At 45.8% G+C, this 19,279-nt stretch overlaps 1 protein-coding gene across 1 annotated transcript; it reads right to left on the bottom strand.

Annotated features, from left to right (window-relative positions):
• Positions 1-3,147: 3,147 nt before the first annotated feature.
• LOC306761962 (P2R1A-PPP2R2A-interacting phosphatase regulator 1) lies at positions 3,148-17,217 on the bottom strand. Its single transcript, XM_079248299.1, has 9 exons — positions 16,493-17,217; positions 15,657-15,732; positions 14,639-14,695; positions 13,693-13,739; positions 13,555-13,612; positions 13,238-13,302; positions 13,104-13,159; positions 9,923-10,007; positions 3,148-9,850 (listed from the first exon to the last, which is right to left on the bottom strand). Exons 1-9 carry the CDS (start codon positions 16,591-16,593, stop codon positions 9,730-9,732), a joined length of 666 nt encoding a protein of 221 aa, XP_079104425.1. The 5' UTR covers positions 16,594-17,217; the 3' UTR covers positions 3,148-9,729.
• Positions 17,218-19,279: the final 2,062 nt, after the last annotated feature.

Below are 19,279 nucleotides of genomic sequence, written 5' to 3'. Positions count from 1 at the left end.
CGATCCGTCTGTCGATCTCACGCTCCATCCTTCCCTCACTCGTGAACAAGACCCCGAGATATTTAAACTCCTCCACTTGAGGCAGGACCTGACTCCCGACCCGGAGAGGGCAATCCACCCTATTCCGGCTGAGGACCATGGTCTCAGATTTTGAGGTGCTGATTCTCATCCCAGCCGCTTCACACTCGGCCGCGAATCGCTCAAGCGAGAGCTGGAGATCACGACCAGACGAAGCCAACAGGACCACGTCATCCGCAAAAAGCAGGGACCCAATCCTGAGGCCACCAAGTCGGATCCCCTCAACCCCTCGGCTGCGCCTAGAAATTCTGTCCATATAAGTTATGAACAGAATCGGTGATAAAGGGCAGCCTTGGCGGAGTCCAACCCTCACCGGAAACGAATCCGACTTACTACCGGCAATACGGACCAAGCTCTGACACCTGTCGTACAGGGACCGGACAGCTCGTACAAGGGGGTCCGGTACCCCATACTCCCGGAGTACCCCCCACAGGAGCCCCCGGGGGACACGGTCGAATGCCTTCTCCAGGTCCACAAAGCACATGTAGACTGGTTGGGCAAACTCCCATGCCCCCTCCAGGACCCCAGAGAGGGTATAGAGCTGGTCCACTGTTCCGCGACCAGGACGAAAACCACACTGCTCCTCCTCAATCCGGGATTCGACTATCCGGCGGACCCTCCTCTCCAGGACCCCTGAATAGACCTTACCAGGGAGGCTGAGGAGTGTGATTCCCCTGTAATTGGAACACACCCTCCGGTCCCCCTTCTTAAAAAGGGGAACCACCACCCCAGTCTGCCAATCCAGCGGTACTGCCCCCGATGTCCACGCGATGCTGCAGAGGCGTGTCAGCCAGGACAGCCCCACAGCATCCAGAGCCTTAAGGAACTCCGGGCGGATCTCATCCACCCCCGGGGCCTTGCCGCCAAGGAGCTTTTTGACCACCTCAGCGACTTCAGCCCCAGAGATAGGAGAGTCCACCCCTGAGTCCACCAGCTCTGCTCCCTCATGGGAAGCCGTGTTGGTAGGATTGAGGAGGTCTTCGAAGTATTCCCTCCACCGACCCACAACGTCCCGAGTTGAGGTCAGCAGCTCCCCATCTCCACTGTACACAGTATTGATGGAGCACTGCTTCCCCCCCCTGAGCCGCCGGATGGTGGACCAGAATCTCCTCGAAGCCGTCCGGAAGTCTTTCTCCATGGCCTCGCCGAACTCCTCCCATGCCCGAGTTTTTGCCTCGGCAACGGCCGAAGCCGCATGCCGCTTAGCCCGTCGGTACCCATCAGCTGCCTCCAGAGTCCCACAGGCCAAAAAGGCCCGATAGGACTCCTTCTTCAGCTTGACAGCATCCCTCACTGCTGGTGTCCACCAACGAGTCCTGGGATTACCGCCACGACAGGCACCAACGACCTTGCAGCCACAGCTCCGGCCGGCCGCCTCAGCAATAGAGGCACGGAACACAGCCCATTCGGACTCAATGTCCCCCGCCTCACCCGGGACATGTTCGAAGCTCTGCTGAAGGTGGGAGTTGAAGCTCGCTCTGACAGGGGACTCAGCCAGACGTTCCCAGCAGACCCTCACAACACGTTTGGGCCTGCCAGCTCTGACCGGCTTCCTCCCCCACCATCTGAGCCAACTCACCACCAGGTGGTGATCAGTTGACAGCTCCGCCCCCCTCTTCACCCGAGTGTCCAAGGCATGTGGCCGCAGGTCCGACGATACGACTACAAAGTCGATCATTGAACTGCGGCCCAGGGAATCCTGATGCCAGGTGTACATATGGACACTCTTATGCTGGAACATGGTGTTCGTTATAGACAATCCATGACGAGCACAGAAGTCCAATAACAAAACACCATTTGGGTTCAGAGGGGGGGGACCATGCCTCCCAATCACTCCCCTCCAGGTCTCACTGTCATTGCCCACGCGAGCATTGAAGTCCCCCAGCAGAATAATGGAGTCCCCAGAAGGAGCACCCTCCAGCACTCCCTCCAAGGACCCCAGAAAGGGTGGGTACTCTGAACTGCTGTTCGGCGCATAAGCACAGACAACAGTCAGGACCCGTCCCCCCACCCGGAGGCGGAGGGAAACTACCCTTTCATCCACCGGGGTAAACCCCAACGTGCAGGCACCAAGCTGGGGGCTGATGAGAATGCCCACACCTGCTCGGCGCCTCTCACCATGAGCAACTCCAGAGTGGAAGAAGGTCCAGCCCCTCTCGAGGGTACTGGTTCCAGAGCCCAAGCCATGCGTCGAGGTGAGTCCAACTATATCTAGTCGGAACCGCTCAACCTCGCGCACAAGCTCAGGCTCCTTCCCCACCAGAGAGGTGACGTTCCACGTCCCTAGAGCCAGCTTCTGCAGCCGGGGATCGGACCGCCAGGGTCCCCGCCCCTTGCTGCCGCCCAGCTCACATTGCACCCGACCCCTACGGCTCCTCCCGCAGATGGTGAGCCCACGGGAGGTGGGGCCCATGTAACCCTTTCGGGCTGAGCCCGACCGGGCCCCATGGGCGAAGGCCCGGCCACCAGACGCTCGCTCTCGTACCCCACCTCCAGGCCTGGCTCCAGAGGGGGGTCCCGGTAACCCGCGTCCGGGCAAGGGAACATTTATGCCCAGGTTTGTCGTCGTCATAGGGGTCTATGAGCCGTGCTTGGTCTGGTCCCTCCCCTAGACACCTGTTTGCCATGGGTGACCCTACCAGGGGCATAAAGCCCCCGACAACATAGCTGCTAGGATCTTCGGGACGCACAAACCCCTCCACCACGATAAGGTGACGGCTCAGGGAGAGGTATTACAGCTAATATTATTAAAATGTTTGGATGTTCACTGGTGTGTTATGATGGAAATATGAAGAAATCAACTTTTTATGTTGGTTTTTCAGCATATTGAGTTGTTTTCTACAAGGTAAATCCAGTTAAACAGAAAAAGTAGACCAGAAAAACCTGGGCTCAGTCTGGATGTGGACCCAGAATTGGATCCATGTTCAGTACCGGGCCGAACCTTTATCCTCCAAAGCTCAGTGTGAAATTCAGTTGACGTGACTAAATGCTGCGTCATGACTGCTTGTCAAACAACCCGTTTGCTGTGATCATGAAAAACGACACAATTCTGTCCGATGGTAGATTTTTTTATTGAGTTTTAATATACAATATGTATAATAATATTTATAGTGTACATGAATCGTTTCCACTAAAAACTAAGGTCATTCTGCATTTTTACAGCCATGAGCTCATCGTGAGGGAATGAAAACCTGAATATAGACTTTTAATTCTCATAAAAATACATCATCTGTTTTGTGTCCAGATTTTGTCCAAAAGAAAAAGCAAAACTATTTACATGGAGAGAAAATACTATGTGAATGCTTGTCTAGATGTGCTCTTAGTTCCCTTTGTCATCTCCAATAACCCTGGCAGCCCTTTTTAAAGTCGTATCCCACTCTGGAAGTTTGCCGCCGTCTCCGATTGGTTGGCTCCGGCGGCCTGATCAGACTGCCTTTCTTTCTAAAACACGTATGAATGCAAAGTTGAATAAAAATACTTGCTTTTAAACATCATTTCTGTTTCGCGTAATTTCAGATCTTTGAAACATATTTTGTTTACGTCGTCAGAAATTAACATTTAACATTTACAAGCTGCAGTATTATGACGACCAGTAGGGGGTGGTGTAGGGACAAAACCGACCAGATGTAAGGTACCGCCGTACCTACTTCCTGTAACCCTAAACCCCCAAAGACAAACTTGTTGACTGAGTCTGAAACCAGCCAAATGCTAACCTTCTCTGTTATCACCGTGTAACATCCGAGTTTGCGCCCCAAGTGGACTCCTCCAGTAACAACCAAAGGACACAAGTATGCAAGCTGCTATTAGCTATCTGAATGCCAGGTTAAAAAGGAAGAATATTCTCTGGGTAAAATGCAGCTGGTTAAAATGTCAAATCAGGGTCATGCCGATAGATTAATTTACTCTACTTTTGGTGCCAATAACAGCAGCTTTCCACCAGAGTGAAATGTAACTTTAATACTGAAATTCTTTGTCTTTCTGCTACAAACATTTCGGAGGACAACTGGAAAGTGAACAGTGCTCACAAACTGACCTCAGCGTAAAATGAGAAAAAAAGATGAGAAACAAATAAACAAAAGTCATGTTTTTCTAGAACTCTCAGTAAGAACATCCAGAAAACCCGGAGTAGGATGCCCACGGAGGATTTTTGGCTTAAAAACAAACATTCTTTGAGGCAGAAATTTGTATGAACACCAGAAGTGCCAAATACTGCCATTAAAGTCCAGGTGGCGCTGTGATCCAGCTACATAATGTTACCAACGGTAACACGGAAAGTGAGCGTGCAATGTTCAAAATAACACAAAAAACTGTGTTAAAGCTACAGTTCGTGTCTGTCCAGCAAAGGAAAATTTGGCAGCGTCTTGTTTCATCTGCAGAGAGTCAATCCCGTTTCTCTTGGCCGAATTTTTACAAATAAAGCTACGAGTTTGGTCTGATAACTGGACAGTTGGAGGACGGCTAAATCTTTAAAAATATGAAGTTTGAACTCTGGAGGGGAATATCAACACTCTGAAGTCAATACTCTGTTATCTGCCAGTGAAAATAACGGTGTCAGTACCTTTTAAAATACCCTAGTCCTGATACGAAACGTGCAATTTGTTTTTACTTTGGAGGGTTTTGGGCAAGATTTATGTACAAATATCAGCAAGGATAATTTCCATTGTGTCACATGACTACGGTAGCCTATCAGACCTTATACTGAAGTACTGGTTTAAAGCAGGTTCTACAACTCTAGCATGTAATTTATTTGTTGTTTGTGTCATTTACATAAGTATTTTTGTTTACAAGTTTTATTTGCATTTAATTTTGCACTTTAAATAAAGATCTTGAATCTAGCAATCGTACAATTTTCCTTTAAGAGACAACATGTGATGATAAAGATGCAAAATATCACAAACCGATGGAATTTTGAATTAAAATAATTTAAGTAAGGTCCATTTCTTATTGAACTAAATTTACATTCAGTAGTTTCACAGCCGGGTAAATATATCTGTAGGTTGATAGTTTGATACCCTAACAGAATCGGTTAATGCCCATTTTTATTTACGTAAACAGGGACGTCCATTTCAAACATCGCCATACGGCTGCTGCCTCTTTTACGTTACCGTGGTTGTTTTTTTAAATTTTACTTTATTTGATAGGGACAAGTATGATCCATGAATGATGGCACATACTGCAGCATTTTAGCCAAGGCTAATTAAATTTAAGAGTATCCACTAGGGGGCAGTCCTGAGTTCAGACAAACCATGCAAAAACACCAGAAGAAAACTACAAAGTTTTTTTTTATTTTTATGTTCTTGCAGCTTATGATGTGTTTTTTATTTGACTGTTTCAGTGCCATCTTGCTCCTCTTCTTCTTCTCTGGTTTGTTCCTTTCTCTGTATGTCAGCTACACAATGCAACGTTGTGGTTTCTGGATTGTGCTGCTCTGTTTATATGACTGATAGCTAAGGCGCTTGAAAATGGACCAAATTATGTATGTAACTGACAGATGGACGAAACTGTCCGACCATCTGTATGTCCGTAGTCTATGTCCAGCATAAATGGCCATTTCCTGGTTTACAAAGGTTTTGCTCATTACAAAGGACTGAATTTTAAAATGTAGCAGCCCAGATTGAAAGAAATTTCTTTTAGGATAAATAAAAACTTTCAGCAAAGCTACTTTTAGGAGTTTCTACCGTTGGGTTTTATGGAAAATGCGCAGGACAACCAGTTATGGAGTCAATTTGTGAACACAGTTCAAAATGCGAGTGGTTAATAGCTTTACATAAAACCGTTTGTTTAACTGAACTCTTAAAACATTAAATGTGATACATACAGTTGTTCAGACCTATTTCATCACTTCATGGTAAAAACGCCACACCTTGTTTGTAAGCTAATTCTTGTCTTCTGCCTCCGGTGAACGTCATCAGCACAACAGTAATTATAACATAACAGATGATTAAAGATACAAATACTAATTATTGTAATTCTACAAGTTTAGTTAAACACTGAAAATAAAAATTCTAGATGATAAAATTTTCTGCCTACTTCTTGGGTCGGCTTTAAATACTGAGATTACCTGGAATTGTTGATAAAAATGTGAAACTGTGATGGACTTTCGGGAATTTTGAAGTTGTGCTTCAGAAAAAAACCCCAAATTAGTTCTGGAATAAATAAATCATGTAAATTTAAAGCCCAAAGTTTTAAGGGAGAATCTGTTGGTGGCAATGACACATTGACGAGGTTACGGTTAAAAAAAATAGGAAAATCAAAAATGCCGCGTCCATATTTATATTCAATTTTATTTATATTTAAATTGTTTTTAAGACTTTTTCCCTTGTAAAACACTTAAATTATGTTTTAAAATTCATTTTTCTTTGTTAAAGTTCATTACCTCAGCTTAATCTGAGAGGTTTGTACGATTATTAGTTGAATTAGATGCCAACATCTTATTTTCTGATTTTCTAGGAAAAAGATTCTTCTCTGAAAATAAAATTTCTTCACCTGAAAAGAATAAAAATTGTTGCTTTGTGAGGTGGAGTGAACTACAAATAAATCCCGGAAGGAATGGCCACTTTCTTCTTCCGTAGAGCAATCATGGTGCATTTAATGTCAAAAAACTTAAATGTAAAGTCGGACCTAAACACGAATGTGTTTCAGTGACACATGAAGGAACAAAGCCGGACTTTAACCCGTTTAAACCAGACATGATTTTTTATAAAACTGATTTTATTCCGGCCCGCGTTGATATTTGTTTCTTATTACACAAAAACTGCAGTCAGTTAACCAGCTCCCATCTCATGTTTTCAGAAAATTCCTTTTTAACGTTTCTGTAGGTTTGTTGGGTTTTATTATTCACTTAGATTCCTTTTGTTTCCACTTTTCTTCCATTTATTTTTACTCCTGTCTGACTCGCGTGGGAGGCAATCACGACGGCTTATCTTTTCTCAAATGGGATTGACTCTTAGAGGGAAACAAGTAGAGAAATAAAGCTGGAAAATTAACAAAACAAATCAGAAAAAGCAGTAAAACGTGCAGTGAAAATGGTCAAACTTATTTGTGCAAAATCTTGTGAAACACTAAATGTTTCATCGAGACACTAGAGCTCATTCACCTTTTTATGGGAGGAATAAAGACACTTGGATCGGAGCTTATAGAGACTACATACGAACATGTTGGAGGAGGTGGTAAAACCACCGACCTCCAAAATGAACACATGTTTAGGCACAACGATGAGTGAAAGTACAAAACTGTACAATACTGGCAAAGTGCAAAAGCTGCTGGAAGCAGAGCTGCAGCTTGTTTCTGAAACATTCGACCTTCGACGTCTCTGGAGATGAGACCAAACATTTATCTACGCTGACGAGTGAAGGATGTCTGGAGAAACCAGATCCCAGGGTCTCAGAGACCGGGTTTCCAGTCAACAGGAAATCCTGAATAAAATGGTTAACAAGTTTGATTGATTAAAATAAACCAGACTGTGGAAAGTAAACCAGAGCAGGGCGGTAACGGCTGCATTCCTACTGGTTGTAACTCAGTAAAAGAACTAGTTTCACATGTTTGTATTTCTATTTGATTTAGTTTGACGTTAAGCTTCTTCCATATAGAGTAAGTTGTTTCTTCTAGGTCTTCTTGGTTCTGGCTAGGTGCTTGCTAGCTGCCGGCTAGGTGCTAGCTAGGTCCTGGCTAGCTGCAGGTTGGTGCTGGCTAGCTGCAGGCTAGGTCCTGGCTAGCTACAGGCTAGGTCCTGGCTAGCTACAGGCTAGGTCCTGGCAAGCTACAGGCTAGGTCCTGGCAAGCTACAGGCTAGTTGCTGGCTAGTTGCAGGCTAGTTGCTGGCTAGCTAGAGGCTAGTTGCTGGCTAGCTACAGGCTAGGTACTGGATGACTACAGGTTAGTTGCTGGCTAGGTACTGGCTAGCTACTCCTTCCTGTTTCCTGTTTCCTGTTTGGAGCACGGAGGCTTTAGGGAGATGGACTAAAGTGTCTGATTTTTATGTTCCTGCCTTATTTTACAGTTGTGTTTCTGTCATTTAAACATTATGATAAATGATCGTTTTCGAACTTAAATGAATTATTAAATCGGCATATGTTGCATCATCATGGATCGATTAAATATTGAATAGGTCCACGCCGAACTGATACTGGAACAGATCTGTTCCAACGCCATAGTGAAATTAGATTGATTGGTGTGTTTCAACCTGAGCAGTTTTATAGAAATCTAAAATACAAACCAAACCTGAGTTTGGGTCTTCAGAAGCTGAAAGTATGACAAGAATAACGAAGCATTTATCAGTCTTACCGAGGTTGAAACTACAATCAGACGTCAGATCAGAAACTTAGAAACAATCAAATACTTCTTCAGGTAAGTTGCTTGATTGATTTAAGTCTAACTTTAAGTGTTGTGACCGTTTTACAGCCATGGAGAAAGTAGCCTGTACCGCTGCCTGCTGGCCAAACTGGTTCACTTGTCCCAAACTGGAGACAGAACTCAACAGTTTGTAGGAAACGGTGCCAACATGGACGATTTCCAAGTAAAACAGAAGGAAAACAAGGCAAAAGATGCACCGTAAAGGAAGGAAGAGTGAACTTTGTCTGGTATTTTCACTATGTACAGCCACATATTCACATATAGATACACTATGAACAAACACACGGGTTGTACGGACTGGAAGTCGGGTTGTAAAACCAGTCTGTCATCAACGAACAAAAGCGCTAGCCAACGTTTGACCAGCTGACGAAAACTAAAGCCTTTAAACCAAAAGGACTCAGCCAACACGGAAACGTTGGACTCCTTCGATTCTGATTCAGCTGTGTCGGACTCCAACCAGAAACATTCTTAGTTCGGATAAAAGACGGTTTACGGTGAGTCCACTGGATCTTCGGGAACATTCTTGTCTGAAACCAGACATGGGAATGAAAACCTCAGTTTGCTTGTTAACCTGATGATCATTCCAAAGTTTATTCGCTTCGTACAAGAAAACAGCAAAGTCCTGCTGGAGTTTCTCTGGTTTTGCTTCTGGAGACTTCAGCTGATGTGGAATTCAAAGTCCGGAACAACCTTTAGAGTGATTCACCATCTCTGTCATGTATTTAAGATCCAGCTCAATCCATCAGAATTTAAGGGCCGGGTAGGTATCCAGAACAGATCTGGAACTTCAGCACTTCACCCGAACTGGAAGGACTTTTCAGAGATGTCTTCAGGCTAGGACAGACATTTCGGACACAAACGATTTGTGCTTTGTGATTCCATTAATCCTTGAAATAAATCCGGCTCTACGATGTTGCACATTTTTTAACAGATTTTCAGCCCAACGACACAGCCAGCATGTCGCAAATGTCCTGAAAATTTGATCCTTGTCAGCTGGCTTACCTGCAGTGGGCGTGGCCTGCGGTAGGGGGCGTGGTCACTACGATATGCAAACCTTTACCTGGTGAGATGGAGGAATTCTGAGATAAACATCCAGAGCTGGTGAGCAGATCAGAAACCTTCTTCTCGATTCGGACTGAAGAGGACGTGTCCAGAAGCGGACGTGTCCAAAAGAGCGGGGCTTACAGTGGTGCTGGCAGATGATTGGATAGAAAATAAGGTGCGATGAGAGTGGATGTTCTTCCTGCTGCTGGTGAAGTGGATCCACAGTGACGGGTCCACTGCTCTGGGGGGGGGGGTTTAGTGGGGGTGCTGGTGAGCTGTGAAGGAGGTAAAAGATGGGGGTGGAGATAGAGAAAGGGGGCAGGACTGAGGACTGACGCCTCCTGCGGGAGGAGAATCCGTCGTTGACTGGGAAACACTGTGAGACGGGAAGAATGGGGTGAGTTCTTATTGTTTATTTATACATGAATGTGTCTCAGGTGGTTTTTACCTGACTGTGTAGCTGCTTCGGTGGGTGGGGTCTGTTACCCCGGCAACAAAAAGCTTCTTTGGGGGTCCATCTGAATCCACCCCTCCTGAAAGACAAACAAGGCAGAGAAGACGTTCAGGAGGGAGCTTGTGAGACATGGAAAGTTAAGATTTTATCGATACCAACAGTTTTTCCAATGCTGCTGACTAGTATTGTCCCTGATCAATTGTAGGTCCAGTTTAAAGGAAACTAGTTCACGAACAGGTTTTGGTATCAACAAGTTCTTCCTCTCTGCACTCTTTACTGGTCAAATGGGACGTTTACCTTCCTGGTTCTGGTCTACAGAGAGGATTTCCTTCCTGCTTCTCTTAAAACAAAAGTTTTCTAAAAACACAAAAACCTAAACTTGGAATCATTTGAGTTTTTAGTTGCGGTGGAACTTCAACCTGTTAATTACAAAATAATTAACACGCTGAAAAAATTAATGCATTTAATCGCAAAACTTTTGTCAGTGTATAATTTTACACTGATGCACACAGTACCTCTGCTAGCTACTGAGCAACATCGGCGTTTTTCCGACCCTTCAAAGAGTCCAACTGAAGACAAAGTGGACATCAACAAGTGTGGCGTCTTTTTCTGGTGGAACTGGGGGCTTGTGCTAAGGAACAATAAAAGAGTGTGTAGTTTTCTCTCCGTTAACTTCAGCGGTGGCTGAGTTAGCCCCTCCCCCGTCCAGAAGAACTCTGGTGCTTTGGAGGAGGAACATGTCTAAAACATGCAGGGCAGGGGGGCCTGAGGACTCTAGAAGCTCGTTCCTCCTGCAGCATCCAGTTTCCGGCTGCAGGCACAGCAGGAGGTGATCACTTCTGCTGCAGGACCAGACTGAATCAATACCTATTCATCCATCCATCCATCCATTTTCTGCCTCTTATCCGGGGTCGGGTCGCGGGGGCAGCAGCCTAAGCAGGGAAGCCCACTCTTCCCTCTCCCCAGCCACATTTGCCAACTCTGTGGGGGGATCCCGAGGCGTTCCCAGGCCAGCCGAGAGATATAATCCCTCCAGCATGTCCTGGGTCTTCCCCGGGGTCTCCTCCCAGAGGGAAGTGCCTGGAACACCTCACCAGGGAGGTCCAGGAGGCATCCTGACCAGATGCCCGAGCCACCTCAACTGGTTCCTCTCGATGCGGAGGAGCAGCGGCTCTACTCTGATCTCCTCCCGGATGACCGAGCTCCTCACCCTATCTCTAAGGGAGAGCCCGGCCACCCTGCGGAGGAAACTCATTTCAGCCGCCTGTATACGAGATCTTGTTCTTTCGGTCACGACCCACAGCTCATGACCATAGGTGAGGGTAGGAACGTAGATCGACTGGTAAATCGAGAGCTTTGCCTTCTGGCTCAGCTCCTTCTTCACCATGACAGACCGGCGCAGAGTCCGCATTACTGCAGACGGCGCACCGATCCATCTGTCGCTCTCACGCTCCATCCTTCCTTCACTCGTGAACAAGACCCCGAGATATTTAAACTCCTCCACTTGAGGCAGGAACTGACTCCCGACCCGGAGAGGACAATCTACCCTATTCCGGCTGAGGACCATGGTCTCAGATTTGGAGGTACTGATTCTCATCCCAGCCGCTTCACACTCGGCCGCGAATCGCTCAAGTGAGAGCTGGAGATCATGACCAGATGAAGCCAACAGGACCACATCATCTGCAAAAAGCAGGGACCCAATCCTGAGGCCACCAAGTCGGATCCCCTCAACCCCTCGGCTGCGCCTAGAAATTCTGTCCATATAAGTTATGAACAGAAACGGTGATAAAGGGCAGCCTTGATGGAGTCCGACCCTCACTGGAAACAAATCCGACTTACTACCGGCAATGCAAACCAAGCTCTGACACCTGTCGTACAGGGACCGGACAGCTCGTATCCCAAACTCCCAGAGTACCCCCACAGGAGTACCCGGAGGACACGGTCGAACGCCTTCTCCAGGTCCACAAAGCACATGTAGACTGATTGGGCAAACTCCCAGGACCACTGTTCCGCGACCAGGACGAAAACCACACTGCTCCTCCTCAATTCGAGATTCGACTATCCGGCGGACCCTCCTCTCCAGGACCCCTGAATAGACCTTACCAGGGAGGCGGAGCAGTGTGATTCCCCTGTAATTGGAACACACCCTCCGGTCCCCCTTCTTAAAAAGGGGGACCACCACCCCAGTCTGCCAGTCCAGAGGTACTGTCCCTGATGTCCACGCAATGCTGCAGAGGCGTATTAGCCAGGACAGCCCCACAGCATCCAGAGCCTTAAGGAACTGTGGGCGGATCTCATCCACTCCCGGGGCCTTGCCGCCAAGGAGCTTTTTAACCACCTCAGCGACTTCAGCCCCAGAGATTGGAGAGTCCACCCCTGAGTCCCCCAGCTCTGCTTCCTCATCGGAAGACGTGTTGGTAGGATTGAGGAGGTCTTCGAAGTATTCCCTCCACTGACCCACAACGTCCCGAGTTGAGGTCAGCAGCCCCTCATCTCCACTGTACACAGTGTTGATGGAGCACTGCTTCCCCCTCCTGAGCCGCCGGATGGTGGACCAGAATCTCCTTGAAGCCGTCCGGAAGTCTTTCTCCATGGCCTCGCCGAACTCCTCCCATGCCCGAGTTTTTGCCTTGGCGACAACCGAAGCCGCATGCCGCTTAGCCTGTCGGTACCCATCAGCTGCCTCCAGAGTCCCACAGGCCAAGAAGGCCCGATAGGACTCCTTCTTCAGCTTGACGGCATCCCTCACTGCTGGTGTCCACCAACGAGTCCTGGGATTACCGCCACGACAGGCACCAACGACCTTACAGCCACAGCTCCGGCTGGCTGCCTCAACAATAGAGGCACGGAACACAGCCCATTCAGACTCAATGTCCCCCGCCTCACTCGGGACATGGTTGAAGCTCTGCTGAAGGTGGGAGCTGAAGCTCGCTCTGACGGGGGACTCAGCCAGATGTTCCTAGCAGAGGCTCACTTTGTTGCAAGTTGATGCTGTATAAATAAAGATTAATTGAATAAACTTTGAGTTTGGAGTCTTTCAGTGTCTAGAAAGACCAATTTTGAAAAAATTGAACTCATACATTTATATTTAAACCGGAGTATTTAGGCTGTACTACTGCGAAGTATGAAAACCTTCCACCACTTCATCTGTAGCTCTGGTTCATCGTGGTTTTACCTTTCCTCTTCAGCGGCGTTAAAGCCGGCCATCTGACGGTGGCGCTGACTGCAGGTCTGTTGGACATCAACACAGACATCAGTTCAGATTCACACCCAAGCCGACGCGGTAAAACTGTTTGTTTTGGTATCAACCTGAACCTCCTGGTGGGACTGGGAGACGAGTTGGGGGTGATGCCGCTGTCCTGAGACGGAAACCACTGAAGAAGAAACATATCTGAATAAATCTGATTTGACCAGTCTGAAATGTTAATGTGGATTTCATCTCAATCTTTACATTTAGATATACATTAAGCTAAAAATCCGGACCAGTTTAACTCTAAAGCCTCCAAACTGGGATAGAATGGTCTGATCTGGATTCAGAAAGTTGCATTTATAACATCAGAGTTTTAGACGGTGACCTCACATTTTATTAATCTAAAAGAGAAGAATATCATGGTGGAGATGCTCACCACAGCTGTGTGGTCATGCCACTGACTGACCGCAGGAACTGGAATCAAACTGGAAGGACTGGGAAGCAGTAAGAGATGAATGGTGAATAAAATCTGTCTTAAATTCCAGGAAACGTCAGGCTTGTGTAGTTTTATCACCTCAGTCTCTGCAGACTCCCTCGGAGCGTCATCTCCATGTTCTCCTCCTGCTTCAAACACAAACGAGCGTTTTCAGTCCCCATGTTGACCCGCTGGTCAGCAAGTAAATCCAACCAATATAACTGAATCCATCTTTAGGCTGGTTAGTTTGTTTGAAGCAGACTCTGATCTTCCTAGATCAAAAAGTACGCAGAGAACAGGAAATACTTTTTATCAGCAGGATCTAATTAGACAAGAATTATGTGGAGTTCCCCAAAGTTCCATCCTGGAGCCTCTTCTGTTCAACATCTACCCACTGGTACAAGTCATATAGAATAACATTAGTTACCAAAGCTACGCAGACGACACACAGATTTATATTATAAAATCACCAGGAGATCGAGGACATGTTCAGAATCTTGGTAAATGCATTGAGGAGATTATTGACTGGATGTGTCCAAAATTTCTTCAGCTAAACAAAAACAAACTTAATTTTATAGACCCAAAAGCCATGAACTTTGGACTCGGACCTAAAAACCACCAACCAGGCCAGAAATCTGGGTGTAGTGATGGACTTGGACCTAAAAACCACCAACCAGGCCAGAAATCTGGGTGTAGTGATGGACTATGACCTAAAACCACCAACCAAGCCAGAAATCTGGATGTAGTGATGGACTTGGACCTAAAAACCACCAACCAGGCCAGAAATCTGGGTGTAGTGATGGACTTGGACCTAAAAACCACCAACCAGGCCAGAAATCTGGATGTAGTGATGGACTCGGACCTAAAAACCACCAACCAGACTAAAAATCTGGGTGTAAATCTGACAGGAAACTCTCAGCCGTCGGCTCAGAATCAAACCAGAAATATTTGTATTTTTATACAGTTGACACAGTTTGAAGGTCTTGGTCAGAAACACAGTAAACATGTCTGATCTGACAGGAAACTGAGACATCTCGGTCCTCACCTGTCTCTTCTGGTCGGATCTGTCCCCACTCAGAGAGAAAGGAGACAAGGGGACAAGCTGGAGGAGGAGACAGAAGGACAGGAGGTGAAATCATTCAGAGATGAAACCGATCTCTAGGTAGACCTGGTCCACGTAACGGGACCTGAAACCGATCTCTAGGTAGACCTGGTCCACTTAACGGGACCTGAAACCGATCTCTAGTTAGACCTGGTCCACTTAACGGTACCTGAAACAGATCTCTAGTTAGACCTGGTCCACTTAACGGGACCTGACACTGATCTCTAGTTAGACCTGGTCCACTTAACGGGACCTGAAACGGATCTCTAGGTAGACCTAGTCCACTTAACGGGACCTGAAACGGATCTCTAGGTAGACCTAGTCCACTTAACGGGACCTGAAATGGATCTCTAGGTAGACCTAGTCCACTTAACGGGACCTGAAATGGATCTCTAGTTAAACCTGGTCCACTAAACGGGACCTGAAACGGATCTCTAGTTAGACCTGGTCCACTTAACGGGACCTGAAACGGATCTCTAGTTAGATCTGGTCCACTTAACGGGACCTGGACTCCGTCTCAGATTCAGGACTGATCTATGAGATCAGAGTCTCGTCTCACCACTAGCAGGACTCCGTAAACCTCTTGACAAAGCTGCTGAGGAACTTTTACTGAGGAACTGAAAAAAGGGGCGGAGCTGACCTCCTTGCTATGGATGATGTCACGTCTCCTGACCCTCTGATTGGCTGTTTTAGGTCAGTAAATGATTGACAGATACTGCAGGAAGTCCTGCTGGATCTGACTAAAGATGTGAGATAAATGGAGCTGCAAGAGGTGATGTTTTTATTTGTTTTTGTTGTCCTGTTTATGGTAGCATCCAGGAGGCGACTCTTCCTAACCCTAACCCTGTACCCATCAGAGGAGTCAGAGGAAGTCCTGATCAGCAGCTTCGGAGCTGCTTTCAGCCTGAGATTCTGCCTGGATGCGGCCCTCGGAGGCTATGCCGACCTGACTCATACACACCTGTGAGGGGTTGATGGACACGCTGCTGCGTCGGTATCGAGCCGACGACACGGGACTGAAGATGGTCATCCCGTCACTGAGACACATACCGAGACAAAAAGAGACAAAGTCACTTTACACGTCTGTTTGACACCGAGGGGGACCAACGTAACCTGCAGGAAGGTGTTTGACAGGGGACCTTTTTAACTGCTGTACAAGCTACAAAACCCCAATAAGACACTTTGTCTGGCACTTCCTGATTTCTAGAGTTTTTAATGTTAATGATTTATGTTCTATGTCTTATTCAGCTGCAAATGATTTTTAAAGCAACTTAAACTGATTGAGCTGCTTTGGAGGACCATGAATGTCTGAACATGATGGAGGACATGTTAGAGGAGCAACAATGACAAGAACAGGCGGACCGACAGGACAACCCGTACAGATGGAAGACCCGGTTCTTTAAAGTTCTGAGGACAAAGACTGTCTTTATGGATGGGCGAGCCAATAGTTTGGCACCAATAAATATCAGATTTAATACTTCAGTTAAATATAATAAAACTGAGATGATATTAAACATTCAATCTGCTTTTTTTATTTTTTTATTTCTGAGTTTCAGGAACTAAAATTATGAGTGAAAACTAGCCGTGGTGTATTCCTTCTGTCACATTATTATGGTGGAAAATCAGATGTCTAAAGTAAAATTCTAAAATAATTATTTTATATAGCTTAAATAAATGGTTATCTGTATTTATGTCAGAATAGATTTCAATATGAAACGTGGTTTATTTTATTAAAAGTATAAACTTTATATTTTTAATAAGATTGAAGGCGCTGCGTGTGGCTGCAGTACCACTGACCTGACACCGGTGATCATGGGGGCGCTGTTTGACCTCCGCAGAGCTCCGCCTCCCGCTCCGCCAGCTGCGCCTGCGCATTGGTCCACTTCCATCCGTTCCATATTTGGGTGCAAAGGCCCAGAAGTGGCGGTGCCGCCTCCCGGCCTTCGTCCTTCCGACGGCGGATGCAGGCTCTACTTTAGCCCGGTAGAAGCCTGACCCGCAGGCCTCGCTGACAGATCACCCAGAGCCGCCGAGTCAGCGGACCCAACACCGCAGCTGCCGTCCGTTTACCGCATCTCCGCCGTAAATGCGCGTGTCCGTGCGGGGCGAAGCGACCAGAGTCCCGCAGACTCTCCGCGGACAATTTATCCTTTTTACCGCGTAAAGCTGACGGAAGACACGAACTGGCGTGGAAACACTCAAGACAGAGTTTATTCACCGTGAAGCTTAACTCCCGGCTGGTTGTCCCGCTTCTGGGGGGGAAACTTACGCCGAGTCCGCGCAGCTGACGCGACTTTTCGGGTTAGCCGCGGAGCTAAGTGGGTTTGCAGTAAAAACCTCCAGGATGGGATCAGAAAGCCGCTAAACAGGCGCAGGGAACGGCCAGAACCCGCGCTGGTCCTCCGGTCCGCCGGACCAGGTGGTCTCACAACACCAAGCAGACCCCACGGGAGACGTGGAATCGGTTAAAAAGCACAGTTTGAAAGGTTTTTACAACATAGTCCTTCAGCAAACACGGTAGTTGTCCAGAAACAGCGCCGCCCTCTGGCGGCAGGAGGAAGTGCAAAGAGAAAGTTCACATGGTTTACTGGTTTTTATTCATCCATCCTTTCATTCCCACACATTTCACATCAACACGAAGCTTTAACAGCTGAAAATGTCTCTTTATAACAAGTTCTGATTCCACTTTCCCTTCTAACCCACATCCTGTGGGAATAAAATCATCTTAATCAAACCTTCATGTTTGACATAAAATATGACATCCTGAACATGTTTTGTAAAATTAAAAGTTTAACCAAAGTTTTAACATAGAACTGATATTTAGTCATTTTTAATTTAACTATATAAATATATATATGTATATATATAATATGTAAAACAGGCTCTAGAAATTGTGAACTGCAAAAACAAAACAAAAAAAAAAAAAAAGGTAGATGATGAAAACAACATAATTGTGATATAAAAAGGATTTTTACAGGGCTTTAAAGAAAATTTGTTTTATTTATAAACTATCAAACTTGTTTTTATGTACATTTTAATTATTACACACAATCATTAAATTAAAAAACTGTTAAACTGTAGGTCATTAAAATGAATGGATGGTTTTTATAATCTAAAAATATTAAACCTTTTCTTTACTACTGGTGGGATCTTCATAGTTTTCTGAAATCTTTCTACAATGTTTTGAGTCAGTTTGCAAAGTTTTAGAGATGTTGCCATAAAAATAAAAACTCATTAAAAAGGTTTTAAACATTCTATTTATTTTCATTTTGTTAGTGAAATCCTGTGATCCTTTTTTAAAAATGATTTTTTATTCCTATATTTCTGTCCAGAGATATTTTTCCAGACTTATTTCCCAGTGTGACCACAAGAGGGCGCAACACTTTTTTTTTTAACGTAACTGGAAATAAACGCAAAATAAATACAAAGCTCAGTTTGGAAACCCGCATTAAATCAATATTAACAAATTTATTCGCTTTGTAGCCTCATTATAATTATTAATTATGTTTAATAAAATGTCTGACATGTCAAAGTTTTCATCTTTAGATTAAAAATCTTAAAATTCTGTTCTGATAAAATGTTAAAAAGCAGAAGTAAAATATTTTTCTGTCGTCAAGTGATCATCGTGTCCGGGTGTTGTAGCTGGAGCGTTACCATGACAACCAAGCAGATTCATCCCAGATGATGTGGCGGATGGGGGAAGCTGGGATCCAGATCCGAAGCGGATCGGAGCTGGAAGTTACGCTGCAGGAATGTTTCCTGTGAATCCTGAAACTCCTGCATCTGCTTCCAGTCGTCATCTCTGGAATATGATGAAACGGGACACCAGCAAGCATTAACCCCTTCACTGCCTGCAGACCGCTGGAAGTGGACCTGGACCTGCTCCTGAACCAGAACCTGGATCTGTTCCTGGACCTGCTCCTGAACCAGGACCTGGACCCGGATTGGTCTTAAAGCTGAACGTCAACATTTTGACTTCTGTTTGTTTTCTCATAAATAAAACTACAGACAAAAACTTATTTTCTGTGACATTATTTTATCTGAAGAAACCAAAACCTAGAGTTATGAGGATTTGTAGATCTATATCTCCTCCTTCTGCTCCTCAGACAGTTCTGACATCTTTCATGCTGCAGAAATAATTTAAAACCAGTTTAAATGTGTGTTTGTGACTCAACACAGCAGAAATATTATGGTTAATTTTCCTGTCAGATGTGCAGTTTGTATAAGGACAAAAATATGAGACATTTAACGACAACAGTCAACAAGTCATACATGAGTAGAGTTCATCCACCAGACAAATCCGGATCAGGAATTTCCTTCTGGCCTCGGCAGACCTGCTTTAGCCGCATCAAAGGTCCCTCACGACGACTGGATCCCATTTGGCCTGAAGGACACACGCCACAGTCCAAGTTAGACTTTTCCCGTGACCTCTGGGCCTCGTCTGGATCAAGTGACCTTTAAAGTTGTAACTGAAACTTCAATACCAAAAGCAGCTGCCAGTTGTTAATCAGCCTAGACATGCTATTGCTAACCTTTCCAGTGCTAACACTAGCATTAGCTTGCTAATGGATGGCAGAAACAGTA

Source organism: Telmatherina bonti (genome assembly GCF_933228915.1).
Source record: "Telmatherina bonti genome assembly, chromosome: 10".
In the NCBI taxonomy this organism is placed as follows: domain Eukaryota; kingdom Metazoa; phylum Chordata; class Actinopteri; order Atheriniformes; family Telmatherinidae; genus Telmatherina; species Telmatherina bonti.
This window is presented reverse-complemented; position numbering and strand designations above follow the sequence as displayed.